This window comes from Manacus candei, unplaced genomic scaffold (assembly GCF_025592945.1).
Source record: "Manacus candei isolate 608988 ecotype Guabito, Panama unplaced genomic scaffold, ASM2559294v1 h1tg000008l, whole genome shotgun sequence".
Lineage (NCBI taxonomy): Eukaryota > Metazoa > Chordata > Aves > Passeriformes > Pipridae > Manacus > Manacus candei.
The window spans coordinates 18,765,398-18,783,817 of NW_026138056.1; the positions used below are offsets into that span (position 1 = coordinate 18,765,398).

Below are 18,420 nucleotides of genomic sequence, written 5' to 3' on the forward strand. Positions count from 1 at the left end.
GTGTGGGGTTCAGTCTGAATAAGTGAGGAAATGAACAGATCTTTTCCATTACAAGTTATGTGTATTGGATTTTATCTGTCTTAAGCACAAAGTAAATAATTTGACTTAATGTGCTTAAGAGATAGAAAAAAATACTAGGGTGTCTCTTATTCTGTAGCCTTGCCGATGTATGCTTTTAATTTTTTTTAATTTAAATTTTAATATTTTATCTAGTTTAATTTCAGTACCTCACATAATGAAACTGAATTACTTTCTCTTATTTTACTGAGAGGACTTCTTGAAAACAGCAGCGATACTTTTTACCATTCTGTTTGATCATGTATTCATCTCACAGACTTCCTACTTACAAATATTTTTATGACTTTTCCTAATTTAATTATAACTTCATTAAAAATTAATAACATAAATATGAAAAGTATTTTATTAAATTAACACCTCCCACCCCAAATCTTACTATTGAACATTTAATTAAAAGGAAGTAGTAAGTACCATTTTGTTCATACATAGTTTTTAGTCAGTATTACTGTGTGTAGAAAAATCTGTGTTGGCAAGATCTGAGGCTTCATTTAGGTAAAGACTGACATATGGAAATTTGCTGGTGATAACAGCTAATACAGTTTGATTATTTTTGAAGGAGGTGGACATTGCCTTTCTATTTTTTATTGATCATATGTCAAAAAATCTTTATTCATCTAATGATACCTTTTAACACTAATTGAGGTTAGAAACTGGCGCTATGACAAAAGTACAGTACAGAAATACAGGCTGGATGTCTTCATACAAAAAAAATAATTCGTGCATCTAATTGGTTCAAAATTCAATATAAGTGTAAAATACCAGTTCTGCGTGTGAGGGAGTTTAGAGGAATGTACTTCCAAACGAAAATAAAATGAAAGGGAAACAACAGGCCTGGGAATATGCAAGCAAGACACTGGAAAATGACAATTTAATCCAAAGGATATAAAAGTAGCTACAGATATTTGAGTAGAGTTCCTCTGTGTGTGTGTGTGTGTGTGTGTGTGTGTTTGTGTATGTACATATACTTAAATATAAACATACATATGCAGAAATAGCTACTTTTAATGTTTGTATATAAGTGTAAGTGAGAGTAAATGCAGAAACGGCAAAACCAAGCATCCTGGAGAACTACAATAACAGAAGTGGTGACTGTCTTCAGATTTAAAACTCATTGTGGGAACCCTGGATTGATTGTAGGAACACACATTCAGCTCAGTTTTTCACATGTAGTTTTCCAAGCATGACAGTCAAATATAATTCAGTAGTATATATATTTTCCCAGATCTTCTTGCTTCTCCCTACATTTAACACAACTGAGTGAGCTAGACTTTTCCTGGGGATTCAGGCACAGTGATAGAGCACTGGAGGTGGTCAGGTTGTTTCCTCTGGGCACCCTCAGGTCTGAGTTAGGTATTTTGTCCCCTGAATCGCAGGCAGATAAAAAGCCTTTAGGTCAGGTCTGTATTTGATACTATTTCCATGTCTGTCAAAGAAATGGGTATCTAAACCCAGGCTTAAAATTAGGAGTGTCTTGCCACTGGGCATTTTGAAATCTGTTGTGGAATTAGATGTTCTACACTAGGCAGTCTTTTCTTATGCAGAACCTAGACAGGAGGAGGAGCGTTGAGCTAGTTCACTGTTGAAGGTTAAGATATACAGACTCAAATCCTTGCTCTAAATCAGGCAGTGAACTGGATCTCTGGAGCAGTAAGAGAGCTCTTTAACTACTAGACAGTCATGAAGGACAGCAGCAGCTGGCTGCCTGGGCTGTAAAAGGGGTTGGTCAGGTTTCTTCAGGCAAGATCTGCAAAGCAGCGATGAGCTGTGCATTGCACCACAGCTAAGACATTAAGCAGCTTAGTGTTGTCAGAGCTGGAGTAGTTGTACACGTGCCCAACAGCAAAGCTGTGCTATTAGCAATTTGGGAGCCTCAGGAGCCTGGGCTGCACAGGAGTGGGCAGCAGATCAGAACAGGGGTTTGAAGATGTAAATTTTTACTTTAAATTGTTTGTAGGAGGCAAAAGTGTACAATACATTTAAGCCTAGCTTTTTTATCTTTTTGGCCTCACTTTATGAACTCACTCACTCTAAAAACAATTTCTGAACTCCATCAAGGAAATAAGCAAAAGATTTCATTATGTCCTCCAGAAGGAATCAAAAGATATGTCCCTCATAGTCACTAAAGCTGCTGGACCTTCAGGAGGCTTCTTCAGCTTATGCTTCACAATGTCTCTATGAAATAGGAAATTGCATGCAAGGCCATTGCGTGCAATTCCAGCTAGACAAACTGAGGCACATGCGGTAAAATTTCAAGGTAAGCTGATAACATCTTGACCAGGAAACTCATGTGCTGCCTTCTTAAGCCTTTTCTTTGACCATGCTCTTTGGGAAATGTAAAGAATAATAGTTATAAATTAACAGATTGGTAAGAAATACAAGGAAGTTAAAAGATCATAAAAAAACCCCCTAGAATGTGTGACAACCCTAGATGTCTTAATGAGTGAAATTTTCAGTAAAACATTAAGGATCACATAGGATTTTTCTAACCAATACAGGAAGAAGTCAATCTTAAGTATACTGACAGAACCAACTAGATGTGCAGTTAGTTGTAGCAATGTTTTTATAAATGGTGATGTGTTAAGGTCAGTACACAGGTGACTGCATTTGATGAAAGGGCTGGGAGGGTCAGGAAGGCAAATTCAAGGGAGAAAAGGAATTTTTGAAATGTTGTAGAAGAAGAAAACTAGGAATATGGAAAAATTTCTAGTCACTCTTTTGCTAGTTTAAAGATTTTGAGGTGCTCTGTAAGCATCCACCTATCACTGCAGGAGATTATGTAGATATAATACAAACAAATAAAAATGTACTCTAGGATGGCTCTTTTTTCAGATGCCCATACTCAGAAAAAATGAGAACGTGGTTGACCATTCTCTTTAGTTAGTATATATTACAGAACAGAAGGTAAGTGTAGATGGTTAAATACATCTGAGGCAAGAAAACAAGAAAAACTAATCTGAAAATGGTTATACCTTTAAATTTGAGATAGGCTGTACACTCCAGAATTAAATTCTAACCCAATTAAAGGTGATGGGTCAATTCATACTTCTGCAAGGCCAGAGAATTTTCATAGGAATCTGTCTTCTGAAGACAGTTTAGTGTTTAGATTTGAGTTAAATTTAGTGGTGGTCAAAACCCAGAACAGCTCAATGAGGACTTTTACAGTTCAGTTAACCATCCAGGCAGAGCTCTCTTGAAAGCAGAGCCCTGGTTTGGTTTTGTTTTGTTTCCCTCCCGAGAGGCATCCTTTTTTTTTTTTCTCATTCTGCATCCTCAGCTATTGGTTATCAAATCTCTGTCGGAGAATTTAATAAATAAAAGTCTATGGGGATTAACTTGATAAGAAGTTCACATGTATCAAACAGTAAAATGCTGTTGTAATGCAATGGTCCAAAACCTTATCAGTGGTAACATATTAACAGTGGCACATTTTTTGGAAGGCTTTGCTGGAAAGGATGTAAACAGGCTGGGCACACTGAAGGGAACTTGACCCGGCCCCCTGCTTCTAATGTGATAATTTCCTTTTTAGCTTGATAGCAATTTCCTAGTTCTATACCTTACTGAGCAAGTTCATTAAAAAATAAAACCCTTTCAAAATATAAGAGGTTGAAGGGACCTGGAAATGTAAAGTACGTTATCAGCATTTTCTCGGGCCATAAGATAAACAGTAATAGTTTAACCGGTGTAGCAACTGCCCTTTCTAAAGAAGTGACTCACACTTGAATGATAAAAATACTCAAGTGTTAACTGCTGCTCCATATGGCTCTGACTTAAACAAAGGATGTCATTCAAGGGCCATAGGATTGCTAGGCAGGGAAGGCCACATCACACAGAGCTCTGGCCCTGCTCACACTTAGGATAATGCTGCAGAAAAGGTTTTTTATGTTTCTCAACCTGAGATGGTGGTTATCTACTAAGGAAAAAAGAATTTGTCATCAAACAAGCTAATGTAATTGCTAACAATTTTTTTCAGTTTCCTTGATATGATGGTCTTGAAAAACACTGAAGACTTGTAGATGGAGGTGGAAAGTGTTAGGTTATATTTAGGTACTTGTAGCATTTAATTAGTTCAGTTACTAAAGCGAAGTCCATAGAAAAGGAAGACTAATTAATCAAAATCACAAAGAGTTCTGATTAAAATAATTTTTACAATTATTTTGATACTGTACTTTTCTGATCTTATACAATGAATTTTGGAGTCAGTTAGGGGGTCTGCAGGCCAAGTGTGCTCAAGGTGCTGGACTTAGACCTTTTGCCTCATAGAACTGAATTACAGGTTAACTTTAGGCACTGGACCTTCAGCTGGGCATCTCTGTGCCACTATCTTCCTAGAGGAAAAGTTCCACTGATGCCTGTGGTCATTAGAGTAGATCCTTTGTACTTATCTGATGCTGTGTTCACAAAGATCCAAATGTGAGCTTTCCTATTTTTTTTTTTCACTGAGAGGTAAGAACCAAAGTTAGTGACAGCCTCACAGTGATATGGTCATAATTTCAGTTATTGACCAGTCAATAACCCTTACAAAAAACAAGACTAAGAAGGATACTGAGTACAGATTAAGTGCTATATTTAGTATCAGTACTTAGAATTGAAGATGTGAGAGATAGACAGGCTTGTAATTTAAATATGAGAGTGACAGCAAATCAGAAAAATTGTAAATCTGTTTGCAGTTACAATTTTAATTACTAGTATGTTTCTCATGTGACCTCATTTTTCTTGCTTAAATTTTCTAAACTAGTTATATATTACTCAATCTGTATTTGTGAATGGTTTATATATAAATAAAACTGCTCTCTAAATATTAGGGCTAAATTCTTATCACATCATTTATATAATTCCATAGGCATCAGTCAAGCTGCCCACATGAATGGGTGAAAAGTGTTTTTGTGTTGGTAATGATTGTTATGGGACAATTAAAATTTTTTGTGGCTTGTTAGTTTTAAGCCTGAATTAAGAATAATTCTATTGATGCTATTTTTACTATAAAGTTGATTTCTCCTATCTTTTCAGAGTATGTGGAGTGTTTGCAGTACAAGAATGAATGCAGTGGAGCTTTAAAGTTACATATGTCTGGACAGAACTTTGTAAGCCTTTTGAAGTCTTAGAGAAAGAAGGAGCATTCACATTATCAAATGGTGACACTTGATTATAATTTTCACCAGGTTCCAGAAGTATTATCTTTTGGGTCTCAAAGTCTAGTGATACACAGAAGCTACTGATGGATTAGCTGGTTATTGAAAGTGGCTTTGCATGCCCTGGAAAGCTAATGAGGGTAGCAATGATATTTTAAATCCTGCAATATAAATTCATATTACTAATGGTTAAGTTATAAGACACTAGAATATAATTAGCACTTGTTCATCTTCTGAACAAGTGTAAACAACAAAATACTGACTGTAGTACATTAGCTAAGATAACTTAAGAGCCTAAATAATAATATTAATATATTATTAAAAAATCATATTTTTAGCAAAATATCTGTGCAAGATTATCATTTAATGTTTGTATCTATGCATCTCATGAAAGTGGAACTGAAGTGGTATTTTAAAACTTCTATAAATTTTGCATTCTCCTCCAAGGAAACTCGTTACTGCATGCAATGGTGGCGTCTACTGAGCAGTGTTTTTGTTACTCTTCTACACAGCTAGTTTTGAGAGCTTGATGTAATCCTGATTAAGCAAAGAAGCTCCAAATCAGATTATACATCTGGTAGCAATTGGATGGAACAGTTACCATCTGGGAACATAGTATTTCCACTGGAAAAAAAGAAAAAATACCCCACAAAACCCCCACAGTCAGTGGTATAGTTAAAATATAGTTAAATGTAATCCTCCTGTCTCTTCATAAACTGTATTCACATACATTTACAATCTTTGCCCTTTTTCCAACATGTTGAAATAAAGAGTGCCTCATGGATGACAAAACTCCTTCAGACTGTCATGTTTTACTGAATGTTGGGAAAGAAACTGTGGAACTATTTTCATTTTGACATCTGATTATAGACAATATATGAGAATCTTTTAGCACAAGGAGGATCAACTTGATGAAATGAACGAACAAAAGCAAGAATTAATGCTAGCTAATAAGTAGAGAAAATTAGTAAATAGTCTCAGAAGGTGAGTTATATTGTGTTATATCTTAACATATTAAAAATTCATATCACTAAAGGATTTAGTTTTGGAGGATAACCCTACTCTGACAAGAAGACGGATTAGGTGACCTACATTCCCCCCCATTTTTATTTTATGTGTTTCTATGCATCTCTTGAGCAATTTAAGTGAACAGAAAATTATATAAATGAGATTTTAGAAGATAAATAGAGTTTCAAAACCATATGAGAGGACTTGCTGAATGAGCTGTTGGACATTCTACTCTGAACAATGGCTGCCTGAGATGAACCTGATCTGGTGATTCACATTAGCTGAGATTAAGCAAATGGATTATGATGTTTTTTCTAGCTGAGCGTACTTAGAATAAGACTAAGGATGTTGTTTCATATGGTATAGACAACTACATGTACAATTCATAAATCTCTGAAAACAAGCTATACTCTCTTTTATTTACGTACGACTGTGGGTGAGTATGATAAAATTATATGCAATGCTTACCAGCTCTATGGCATTAGGCGTATTCTTATGTATTTAGAACAAAGTGCTCCACTTTATGTCTTTATTAAATTTGGCATCTTTATGCATAAACTTTGAATGAGTGGTTTTGTTTATGAGAACACAGGGAAAGGGATTAAATTCTGATTTCTGTTTGGGTTTTTTTGAGAATAAATTTCTTAACAATATAGTTGTCAAAATATCTTAATAGACATTCTGTATTATGTAATATCAGCTATTTTTATAATAATATCATTTAAGTATGAAAATCATTAGTATGTTTAAGATGAAATGAAGCTATTACAGTGTGATTACCTGTAGTACGAAAAAGTAACTTCTATAATACATTAAAGAAAAATTGTTCATTGTCCATAGGTTGAACAATTGTTCATTGTTGAAATGTTTTCTATTTGTAGGATGCAATTATAAGGTATCTGAAAGATGCATAAGCAATTTCCACTATTGATATGTGTATTCTCTCTTTGTTTGTTTTGGATTTCAGTACTTTCACAGTGTCAAGACTAAGTTTAACAATTATCTTTATGTAAAATATATTTATTTCTCTTCCAAATGTTGATGCTTATGTAGCTGAATGTTTTACACAATTACAAATATCCAGATCAGCTTCTGAGAAGCTAATTCAAAAGTGATTAATATCAGTAGTCTCATGAGAAAATCCACCTATTTTATCTCTGGTAAGAGCGAGTAATCAAATCATACAGTTAGATGAAACTCCACTCCATTTTCATAAAGGGTGAGAAATACAGTATAGAGTATCTGAGAAGCTATATTTATTTCTATCTCTGGCCATTGTTGATGATAACACTTTTGTCCCCAGAGATCCTGAACTGCACTCTAAAGCTCAAGTCTCCTTGCCCAGTTAAAATGGAGCAACATTATGTTCAGTTCACTCAAGAACTTTACCCCATTGCTGCTTTCACTGTAGAAGAACATCTGCTCTTCAAAGAGAGTAGGAAAGTTTGTGTTGCAGCAAGCAACAAAAATGCCCCTATGTATTTCCTCTAGGCAGTCTAAATGGAATGACGCATGAAGCATAAAATGACTGCTTCAAATTGGGTCCCTAGTCTTAACTCACCTGTCAACCTCTCAGTTTAGAAGTGTAGTGAAAATTTAGGCAGCTAATGAATAGATGTGTCAAAAAAGATGAACAACTTCAGTGATTTCATTTGGAGTGGAGCTCCTCCCTACTACAATAAAAGTAAGCCATTTCACTAGCTATCATGGACTGAGTTGTATAAGTTGCTGTAGCCAAACTCGAAAATTTCTTCTTGCATATTCCTTAAGTAAATAATTACTTTTTAATTTTTTTTTTAAAAATTATTTATTTTAAGTGGAATTGTGATTACCTAAATCAATCTTGGAGTACACAATTCTAGTGGAGACCTGTTTGGTCATTTTTTCATTTTAGCACTTAGAATGAGTACCATTTACAGTATAAATAATGTCTTAAAGGGAGACATTTCTTCCTATGTTCTGATCATTGTTCAAAATAAAAATAATTTTAAAAGTTATTGACTCCTAGTAAAGGTAATGCACCTGTACTGAAGCACTGCATTATTGGAAAAGCTGTAAGAACAGAGTAAGGTAAAATCTTATCAAATCTGGCTGTTTGACCTTGACTATCTTGAAAAATAACAACTTTTTCTTATCAGTTTCAGAACTGATGTATGTAGTAGTAAAATAGTCAAAATACTGTTTTCCATAGCTTGATTAAGAAAAATATATAGTAGCCAGAGGAGATTGTTCCATTGGTCGATATGTCCACTATATCAAGGTAACATCATCAAATAATTTAATTTATATCATTTTGCTGACAAACATGTTTCCTGAGACTGCTATGTAGCTTTTCAGTAAAACTCCACTAAAACTCCTTTCTTGACGCTGATTAGTTGACTAACCATTTCTACCCTGTGTTCCAATCAAAACAAGCCAATCATTGATAAGTTAGCCATTTAAAGGGTTTTTATTACAGAATCTATATTTAGATTGGACTTTTCTTGTACTTAAGATATCTTATTTGGTCAGTGTTTTTTTCCTCAGTATAAATGCAAATATTGTAGTGGATATGTATCATGAATAGAAAAACAAATGATCTGTCAATTCATGATGCAATTTCACTCTACAGCGTGTTTTTTTGTGACAAGTGTAAGTAAATCAAGAGACTTTTCTCTGAATCTGGTGGATTTGCTTTGGTATGAAACTAGCATGTAAGATCAGAATGAATTGCATTGTCTTTCATTTTTGTTGTTTTGGACTGAAAAAGGCTCATGCCAATGCATGAGCAAATTGCTCCCTCCTAATAAGGAATTTTCTAATATCTGAAATATGAAAAGTTGTCATTAGTTGTCTTCATCCTCAAGAAAGGATGGACTGTCAAAGCAACTTCTTCTAAGGACAGATCTCTTGTTGCAAAATGATAAGAGATTTGAAATTACACTGGAGAGTTTTGGGAATATTTGCAAGTAGGGCTATGCTAACTTAATCTGACAGTATTGGAGTCTTTGTGGAATTTAAAGATAACAGCTTGGATTCATATAAATGCAATGATTTTTGGCACAACTTTCTGCTGTTGGTTTCTTATAAATCTTCTTTCTACACCTTTCAAAATAAAGATTGTATTATTACTAGTTATAGGAAAGGTTTTACACCCATCCCCTCTTTCTTGCAGATTGCTGTCAAAATGAGCGAAACACCTTCAACTAGTTACTCAGTGAATCAGCCAAACTCCTCTGATAGTGAACAGAGTTTATCCACGCGCCATTTCAATGTTACTGAACCTGTTGTGGCAAAACGGATTTGCTTCTATAAGAGTGGAGATCCCCAGTTTAATGGGATCAAAATGGTCGTTAATAGCCGGTCTTACAAAACGTTTGATTCCTTGCTGGATAGTTTATCCAAACGGGTCCCATTACCTTTTGGAGTGAGGAACATTAGTACACCAAGAGGGAGACACAGCATCACCAATTTGGAGGATCTTGAAGACGGAAAATCTTATATTTGTTCCCATCAGAGAAAAATGAAGCCCATCAACTTGGAACAGGCCAGCAAAAAGCCACTGCCCTGGCAGATCAGCAGGCCTGTCAGTGCTCGTCGTCGAGCTGTGCAATTAGCAAGGGGGAATGAAGATGGATTTGGCCATCGAGAAAGAAAAATAATGACTCCCAAAAAGATGCTTGTTTTCAAAAATGGAGACGTAAGACTTAGGCGCACCATAGTTTTGGGAAAGAAAAATACCCAAACATTTGAGGCCTTTCTGGATCATATGAGCGAGTTAATGCAATATCCAGTTGCAAAACTATATACCACTGATGGCAAAAAGGTGAGAACAAAGATGAGTACTGACAATTTTTTTATGATTGCTTCTAGATTATTTTAAATTAAAGAGGTGATTTTATCCATTATAAGCTTTGAACATGGGCCTGGTGTAAGATCTGGTGTGCTGAATTTCATGTTTCCTTTCCGTGCCTTTTCCCCCTTCAGAAGACCTACTAACTTGGAGGAAATATACTGGAATCTTGCAGTCAGAGAGGGTATTTTATTTTAAGCAAAAAGAAAAAACATTGTTTTTCTCTTACTGAGGCCTCTTTCAGGCATGGTCTTGATTCTATACTTTTACCCACTCACACAGAAACTTTCTTTAGGCTTAGTGCTGTTTATCTGTGGTTTTTAATCTTTTAGAAATGTGAACAGAAGCATCTAATAGCCAGGCATATTTTTATCATTGCACAAACGCAGAGTGGTTTGTCATTAATGACTTGGAACTCTGGCACCTGATTGCCTATCATAGTTTTCAAAACATGGACCAGGTTTTATACCACTAAACTCAGATGATGCAGCACTAATAATGCAGATTTTAATCTCACATAGTACTTTATATAATTTTATCTCACTTAGTGTTTTTTCTGAGTGTTGTTAAATCATAGAATAACATTTATGATTACACTTAGCCAATATTTAGCAAAAGAATTCCCTGCAGAGCTCCAAGAGTTCAAGGGCAATCTCCTGTTTATCCTCCATTTGGTGAAATTGTGTATTAGGTTGGAAAACTGTCCATATTACCTACAAGTTAGTGAAGTGCAGTTTGTAAGGATTATCTTGCAATATATTTTGGAACATAAATTCAAACCAGTTAGACAATGCTCTGAGCACCTTGATCTAGTCAGACCTGCTTTGAGTAGAGAGTTAGACTATATGACCTTCAGAGGTCTTTTCCAATGTATATTGTTCTGTGTCCTATTCAGTGGTGGAAGTATGTGTCGACTGCTTGCGGTGTATTCTGAATTTTTTCCTCCAAATATGTCTTCATATGTTTACCTACCTCCAAATACATATTTGTATTTCATGGCTATGAACAGTCACTGTGCAACAATGAAATCAAATTACATGTGCAAACACTTAAATTCTGAGAAAATTCTGATCTGGATTCAAGTTGCTTCTTGAAGTCATTTTCCAATATATTTATATAACAAGATATGCCCCCACAGATATAGGAATTGCTTTATAGGAATTGAAAAATCAATTCCTTGCAATGATACATATGTAAGAGTCTGCTGCAAATGAATGTAGAGACTAAGAAGTGAAGATATTAAAGCTTGAAAGGGATAAATCTCTTACATTATTTTTTTGTTACTATCCAGGCAGAAAATTTAATGTTACTTTTTTTTTCCCAGGTTCCTAATCTTCAGGCCCTGATATTGTGCTCTGGAGCTGTAGTTGCAGCAGGAAGAGAGCCTTTTAAGCCAAGCAATTATGAAACTCTTGGGTATTTACGGCCTGCTAAATTGCTTGGAATTGGAAATCGTGTGTACCCAAAAGCCAATGCCAAGTCAGAAAGTGAAAAGAGTAAGTACTTTGAAACTAATTTGCATTTTATTAATTTGTTTATCTCTCTTGGCATAAGACATAAACAGTGACAATCTTACTAGGATCAAGAATGTTCAAAAAGGCCACTTGAAACTGCTTATATCTGGTATGACTCCTCTATAAGCTTAAGATCAAACTGTTAATTTTCTTTTTAAAATGTAAGTTTCTGCAAAGTACTCAACTAGTATGAATATTTTGTTTCTGACAGACTTACTTGGAACATGGATGCAAATCTATCTTTTATTTTAATTCACTTGACTGTTATTGTTATTAATTTTTTGGTGTCATGGTTAATAATGACACTGGTAGGAGAGAAACCACAGGCTACTTCAGACTCTTAACTGACTGAATTTCTTGGCCAAGCATGTTTTCAGAACTTACCTTAACAAGTGGAGTTTTGGCTTGTCATGACTTTCACTTCTTCCCTTGTTCCATGTTCCACATAGACAGGAAAACCTGCCTCTTAATCCATCCACTCATAAATTAATCATGTTTTTGAAGCTGCTTTTGTCTAAACAGTGTGTCATCTGTTCCTATATCCTCATGGCTACGATGTATGTTTTTTGGATAAGTTTGGGAAAAGATACACAAATACGTACTTTCCCTTTGATTACTCACAGAGTTGTGCCACTGATAAGGTCAGTATGCTAACACATATTTGGGCCACATTCAAAATTCACTGAAGTCTGGAAGTATTCTCATTGGTTTTGCTGAGTTTTGCACCATTGTCTGCAGCACTTATGCATAAATGTGTTTCAGAATGTCATAATTTAAGATCAGATTTTATAAGGAGTTCAAGAACTTCAATGTTTACTTCTTTGTAGAAGGTCAGTCCAGGGGACTGGATCTGAACCCTTTATTCATGTGATAGTACACAGGGTAGTTAATCATATACTGTAGATTGTTGGGTTAAGCCAAGGAGAGATACATTCACCTTGACTGACATGTTTTAGTACAACTATAAGAACTAATAGGAAATGATATATTAATGATCACTAAAGCATGAAGAGGAAGCAAAGCCGGTAGCTCGAAGTCCAAAAAAATGAGGGCCTGTGAATGCCTTAGGCTTTGGAGCTTCAAATAAGACTAGAGTTCACTCATTAGAAAGAACCTACTGTAAAATAAAATTAAGTGAAGTATTTAAATGCTTAATTATTTATTAAAAATTTCTTATATTTCTCTCTCCAAACAATTTCTTAAATGAACAGCAAGATTAATCATGTTTTCCTCTGTACTTGCTAATGCAAAATAAATAGAAAAGTATGTAAAATAAACACACTTCATTAGCAACTTTGGTACTAATTTTTCTCCTTTCTTCTTTTCTCTTTCTTTGTTGCCTGTCTGCTGTCTCATCATCTGGATCCTTATCCATGATATTTGTCTGCTCTGCTTTCCAACTACTGAATGAATTTGTGTTCTTTCAATATAATTATTGGTAGTGAGAGGTGAAATGGACTCTAGCTCAAGATCTCAGATATTCTCAGTTTCTTCCGATAAAGGATCCAGCAACAATAACAATTCCAATGATAACAACTCAGATTCTTCATATGTTCTTGACAGTCATAATGGGATAGAAGGAAATCAGTCAGTTACTGGTGAAGACTTATCTGTGGCACAGTATCAAGATGACATTGAGAAGTCCGTTCACCTTAATCAAGATGGCAGTGTCACAGTGGAAATGAAAGTTCGATTCAAAATTAAAGAGCAAGAAACCATTAAATGGACAACCACTGTAAGTCGTGCTGGCCTTTCTGATGACAAAAATATCTCAATTTGCAATTCTGCAATGAATGCGGAAGACTGTTTATCCAATGTAAATACATCAGAATGTATAAATCCACAAGATACTCCGTTTTTGAACAGCTACAATAAAGAAGAGGAAGACTCATTACAGCAATCCAATGCAGAAGTGTCAGACAAAGAATCAGACTCTGATTTAAAAACTGCTGATTGTAATGTCTCTGATCAGAACAATTCTGCAGATCTAGACACAAGCAATGTATCTGAGGAAAATATCAGGCCTCGCTTTTACAGGCCTCCCACCCCTGGGCCAAGGCGTGTTAGACAAAAGAAAGCAGTAGTTGAAAGTGTCACCTTGGTATCTGAGAAAGAGGTTCAAGAGAAGACGATAGGACAGTTTTCCTACAGTGAAGAAATAGAGAATGGAGAAAAAACATCTGAGTATTGCATGGTAGCTCATTCAAGCAGAAAAAAGTCAAGCGTCAGTAATCCAAAGTTTAGTGACATGAATGGCAATGGTTTATTAAAGCTTTCTTCAGAGAATATAAAAGAAGAAATGCTTTTTAAAATAAGCCATAAAAGCAGTGATTTAATAGAAACCACAAATAGGAAGACATTAGAAGTGCCTGACGAGGAGGAATTGGTACAGAATATATTGGAGAAATCAGTTGTGGGACAAGGTGCATATAGTAGCTTAGTGTCAACCTCCAAAGCTAACATCAGTGGTTTCATACCAGCATCAAAAATTTGCCAGACAGCTAGACCAGGTTCAGCAGATCACATCTATAAGTCATGTGATATTAAACAAATAAAAAGATCGCTGAGTTCTTTCATTACATATTCAGAATTACGTCAGTCAAAAGAAGAAATAAACTGCAAAGCTGCTGATTTTATACCTATTTCTCAAGATTCAGTGCATTCAGCCTGTCCTGGACATAGCCAGATGAAGGTGACAGTACCTCCATGTAATAAGGGTCCTACTGAGAAAATAAATCCTACAACTGAATTCTTTCCTACTGTTACTGAAAGTGAGAATCAAATCAGTGTCCAGACTGAATCTGTGATGACAACACAGCTCGTTGATAACAGCCAATCTGCGTCATCCCTCACTAAAAAGAAGAAGAAGAGAAAATCATCTGGTTTTTTAGAGCAAGGTACATATGAAAATCAAAAAGACCAAGAAATTTCAGGGATAACTAGAAGTGAGGGAATGCATATCACAAGAAAAACCACACAGGATTCCACAACAGAGGCTATGGATAATTATTCTGAAATGCCTCAGAAAAAAGAATCTGAATTTTTAGTGAAAACCAATGATGGATCTGTCAATTCAGACAAAAAGATATGTCCTGAAGATGAGTTGTATCATCAGCATCCAGTGGAACAAAATGGATCATTATCAAATAAAAAAAAAAGAAGTAATAACAAGAAGTTGGCCAAGGTAAAATCGAAGTCAGGCAAAAAAAGTAGTATCATTTCATCTGAAAAGAGTGAAGATGGTCTAATGACAGTTAATTCAAACAATGAATCTGAGCACAGTCAGGACACATTGAATACTGAGAAAGAAGGAACATATCTTATAACCAAATCTTTCAAACAGACACCTAACACATTAGTGACTTTAAAGCCATTGTCAGAAGTGCCAAAGAATCTTAGCTTTGAAAAAGAAAAGAATAATTTGGAAAATTCGCCATCAAAGAAAGAGAAAAAGCAAAAGGCAACCAAGAAAAATCTAAGTAAAAGTGCAAAGAAGTTATATATGTCAGAGAGTGCCATTACACTAGAGGACAGTTTTCAAGAGGAGGCTGGTGAACATTCACTAGAAAACTATGTCCAGTCTTGGCTGAAAAAATCATTATCGAATTCTGTCTTACCCCCTATAAAGAAAAAAGAAGGGATCGTTGAGAATAGCAATGCGTGTTTTTTTCCTGAAGAAAATATCAATACTTCTATAGATAAAGAAACAAGATTTATCACAAATGAAGTGCATATGACTGGAAAAAACCATCTGATTGAACATAACCTAACCAAAAAAACTTTAAAGCCTATTGGTGAATTGAGAACTTCAGAAGAATCAGCAAAGAATTCAGGTGAAACACAAACTGCGTCTTTAATTCATGCTAATACAACTATAGTAGAAGCAGCCGAGTACTCACTAAAGTCAGAATTTCATCAGGACAGTAAGCTACACTTGTTTCATGAAACACACGACAATGATGAAAAGATGGCAGAAGCTGATATTCAAGATACCAACCTATGTCAAAGAAAAAAATCTGAAGTTGCTGTTCAAGTTAATAGCACAATTGTTAATGAGAAAATTGGAACTGATGTTCAGAATAATTGCATGTCTAGCATGCTGCTGAATGAACTACAGTCAACTTTACTTGGTGTCCAGAAAGAGCATAGTGGATGTATAGGAAAAGCTTGCAGCCTTTCAAGTCTTTCTCCTTCAGGTTTCGGTTCTTCCTCCAACATGCTCCTAGCTTGGCTACTGGTACTGAATCTGAGAGAGAGTTTGATTGGGACAACCACAGATGATATGCAAAAAACTGCCTGTAGCTGTTCTGAAATATTTACACAGTTACAACATCTGAAACAAACTACAGTTACAGAAAAAACTGATGAATTGAAGGCTGTCTTCTCACATTTTCAACAATCAACAGAAAATAAGTTATTACACTTCAAGAGGGAACTTGACAAGGAGGACTCCTCACATTACCATGAGAATATACCCATATCTGAAATTCATAGTTGTATACATTTGCATGAACATGAAGAATCAGTTGAGCCTTGTGTTCCAATGGACAGTGTCAATTCTGGAGAAGCTCTAAAATTATCTGGGGAATTAGAAAGCTGCTTTGATATACAGAATGATCTTTGCAGAGAAACAGAGATCTTAGACTTGACTGCTCCCAAAACACAGCTAGATGGTCAATATTCCAATCCTGATTCAAATACCTATAGCCTTGCATCAGCTTTAGAGACTCCTGAAAGAAATGAAGAAATGCTGTATAGCCTATATGAAACACCACAAGTTAAACCCACTGATGCATCATTTACTAATGAAGAGTCAGAAACTTCAGTAGAACCTAACTCGACAGTTCATAGTGTAACTTCTAATGATAAAAATTGTATTTTAGATCAGGATATCTCTGAATTAGAAGGTGAAAAAGATATTCTACATGTTACTACTGATAAAAGTGAAGATGAGGATGTTGATCTGAAGTCATCAGGTGATGACAAAACCTCCAAAAAACAACTTAAACTTGCAGCCGATACCTCTGCAGAATATAATAATGAGGATTATTCTGCACTGGATGAAAAGGAAGATGCAGAAACTTCTGAGGAAAGCTCTGAGAGATTATCTACAGTCTCTCCATTATCATTTCGTTATGAATCAAAGCAAATTACAGAATGTGACACGAGCGAAGGAGAACAGAAATTGCAAGTAGAAGAACTGGGGAACAAAATGTGTTCAGACACTTCTCAATTAAAAAAATGCTTTAAAAGTCCTGCTACGTCAGACTGGTCAGATTACAGACCAGATACTGAAGAGAGTGAATATAACTGTCAAGCATCCAGTGACTTGACCAATGAAAGTGGGGAGGAAGCAGCACTTGAAAAACAATATAATACTGGCTATGTGAAAAGAACTATTGAACGGCTTTACGGCAAAACAGAAGCTTCATTTAAGCCTGACTATCACAAAGGATTTCCTTATATGTCAAAAGTATTTAAAACAGATACGGAAGGATTCCACTCTGCAGTGGGAGAAAAAATAGTTTATTTTTCTCAAGAATCTATGTCTTGTTCTGCAGAGAAATCATCACATTCTTCGCTACCATTACAAGAATATCCAGTAAACACAAACAAAGATGGCAGTATATCGAGAAGAGAAAATACTTTACCAACATCACAATCTACTTTTAACAGAGAGGAGATAAATTATGCTAATGACTGTGTAAGGGAATCTCCAAAGCAACACTGTCAACCTAGCATACAAGCTAGTGAAGATGAAGGAATATTGATAGATAAAGGCAAATGGCTTCTCAAAGAAAATCACTTGATAAGAAGATCACCACCTGAGCGGATTGGAATGTATGGCAATTTGGATACAACCTCAAATGACACTAACAGTGATGAAGTTCCATACTCTCACTTTGGAAATCTGAATCACTACCCAGCCCTTGATGAAATCTCTTCTTCAGAACTTGAAGACATGGTTAAACCCCCTGAAAATCTTTGCAACTACTTCAATATGCCTCATAATAGTGATTCAGACCCATTACAGGATGAGTTAAATACAAAAAGCAAGCCTAGCCGGAATGGTAAGATCCTTCCTGCAGAAAACAAAGAAAAGGTCAAATCGTCAGTCATGGCAGCTTCTACTTCCACGCAGCCTGATACCAATTTTCCAGCTTTTTCATCTGTAGAATTTAGAATGCCTGATAACAAAGTGCATCCATTGGAAAAGCCTTTAAATGCTGAACCCATACAGTCTCAGCCAACTGATGTTAGTAATGCTAACAGAAGTGCTCTTCAGGAAGAAGACTCTCTGGATAGACTCCATGCTATATGTGGCCAACATTGTCCAATACTGATGGTAACAGTAATACCAATTAATGAGGAACAGAGAGGATATGCCTACCAAAAGGCATCTGATATTGAAAACCAGCTGGGTCCAAATTTGCTGGCCAAAAAGAGCAAAGATTTAGAATGGTCAGGTGAAGATTTAACAGACAAAATTAATCTTGTGACTCTGAAGAATAAGTCTATCAATAAGATTGCCAATAACATTTTTAATAGGTTTTACGCTGATAACACCTTAGATTTTATTAGTAACTTCGGAATACTTACATCTGCAACTCTGAAAGACACAAGTAATTTAGGGAAGTTACATACTACAGAGGATATCAATGTAAAATCCATGGAATTCAGAAACTGTCAAAATTATGTATCCAAACACATACCCAGTGATCTTGTAATAGGCACAACTGAGCTACCCAATGGAAAGAAAACAATGTATCAAACCTTAAGAATAAGTCTAATTCCTATTGTTGGAGAAAAAATTTCTCCCATGTTGGCAGATCCAGCAGCAGCCTGTCATTCTGAAACA

General features: G+C 35.5%; 1 protein-coding gene across 1 annotated transcript in view; it reads left to right on the top strand.

Annotated features, from left to right (window-relative positions):
• The first annotated feature begins 5,007 nt into the window (after positions 1 to 5,007).
• The window catches only part of RP1 (RP1 axonemal microtubule associated), a 104,331-nt gene continuing 90,918 nt past the window's right edge, over positions 5,008 to 18,420 (top strand). Inside the window, exons 1-4 of the mRNA XM_051771815.1 lie at positions 5,008 to 5,159; positions 9,370 to 9,790; positions 9,827 to 10,020; positions 11,372 to 11,547. Of these exons, the coding sequence (XP_051627775.1) occupies positions 5,142 to 5,159; positions 9,370 to 9,790; positions 9,827 to 10,020; positions 11,372 to 11,547 (809 nt within the window). The 5' untranslated portion in view covers positions 5,008 to 5,141. The remainder of the gene's footprint in view (positions 5,160 to 9,369; positions 9,791 to 9,826; positions 10,021 to 11,371; positions 11,548 to 18,420) is intronic.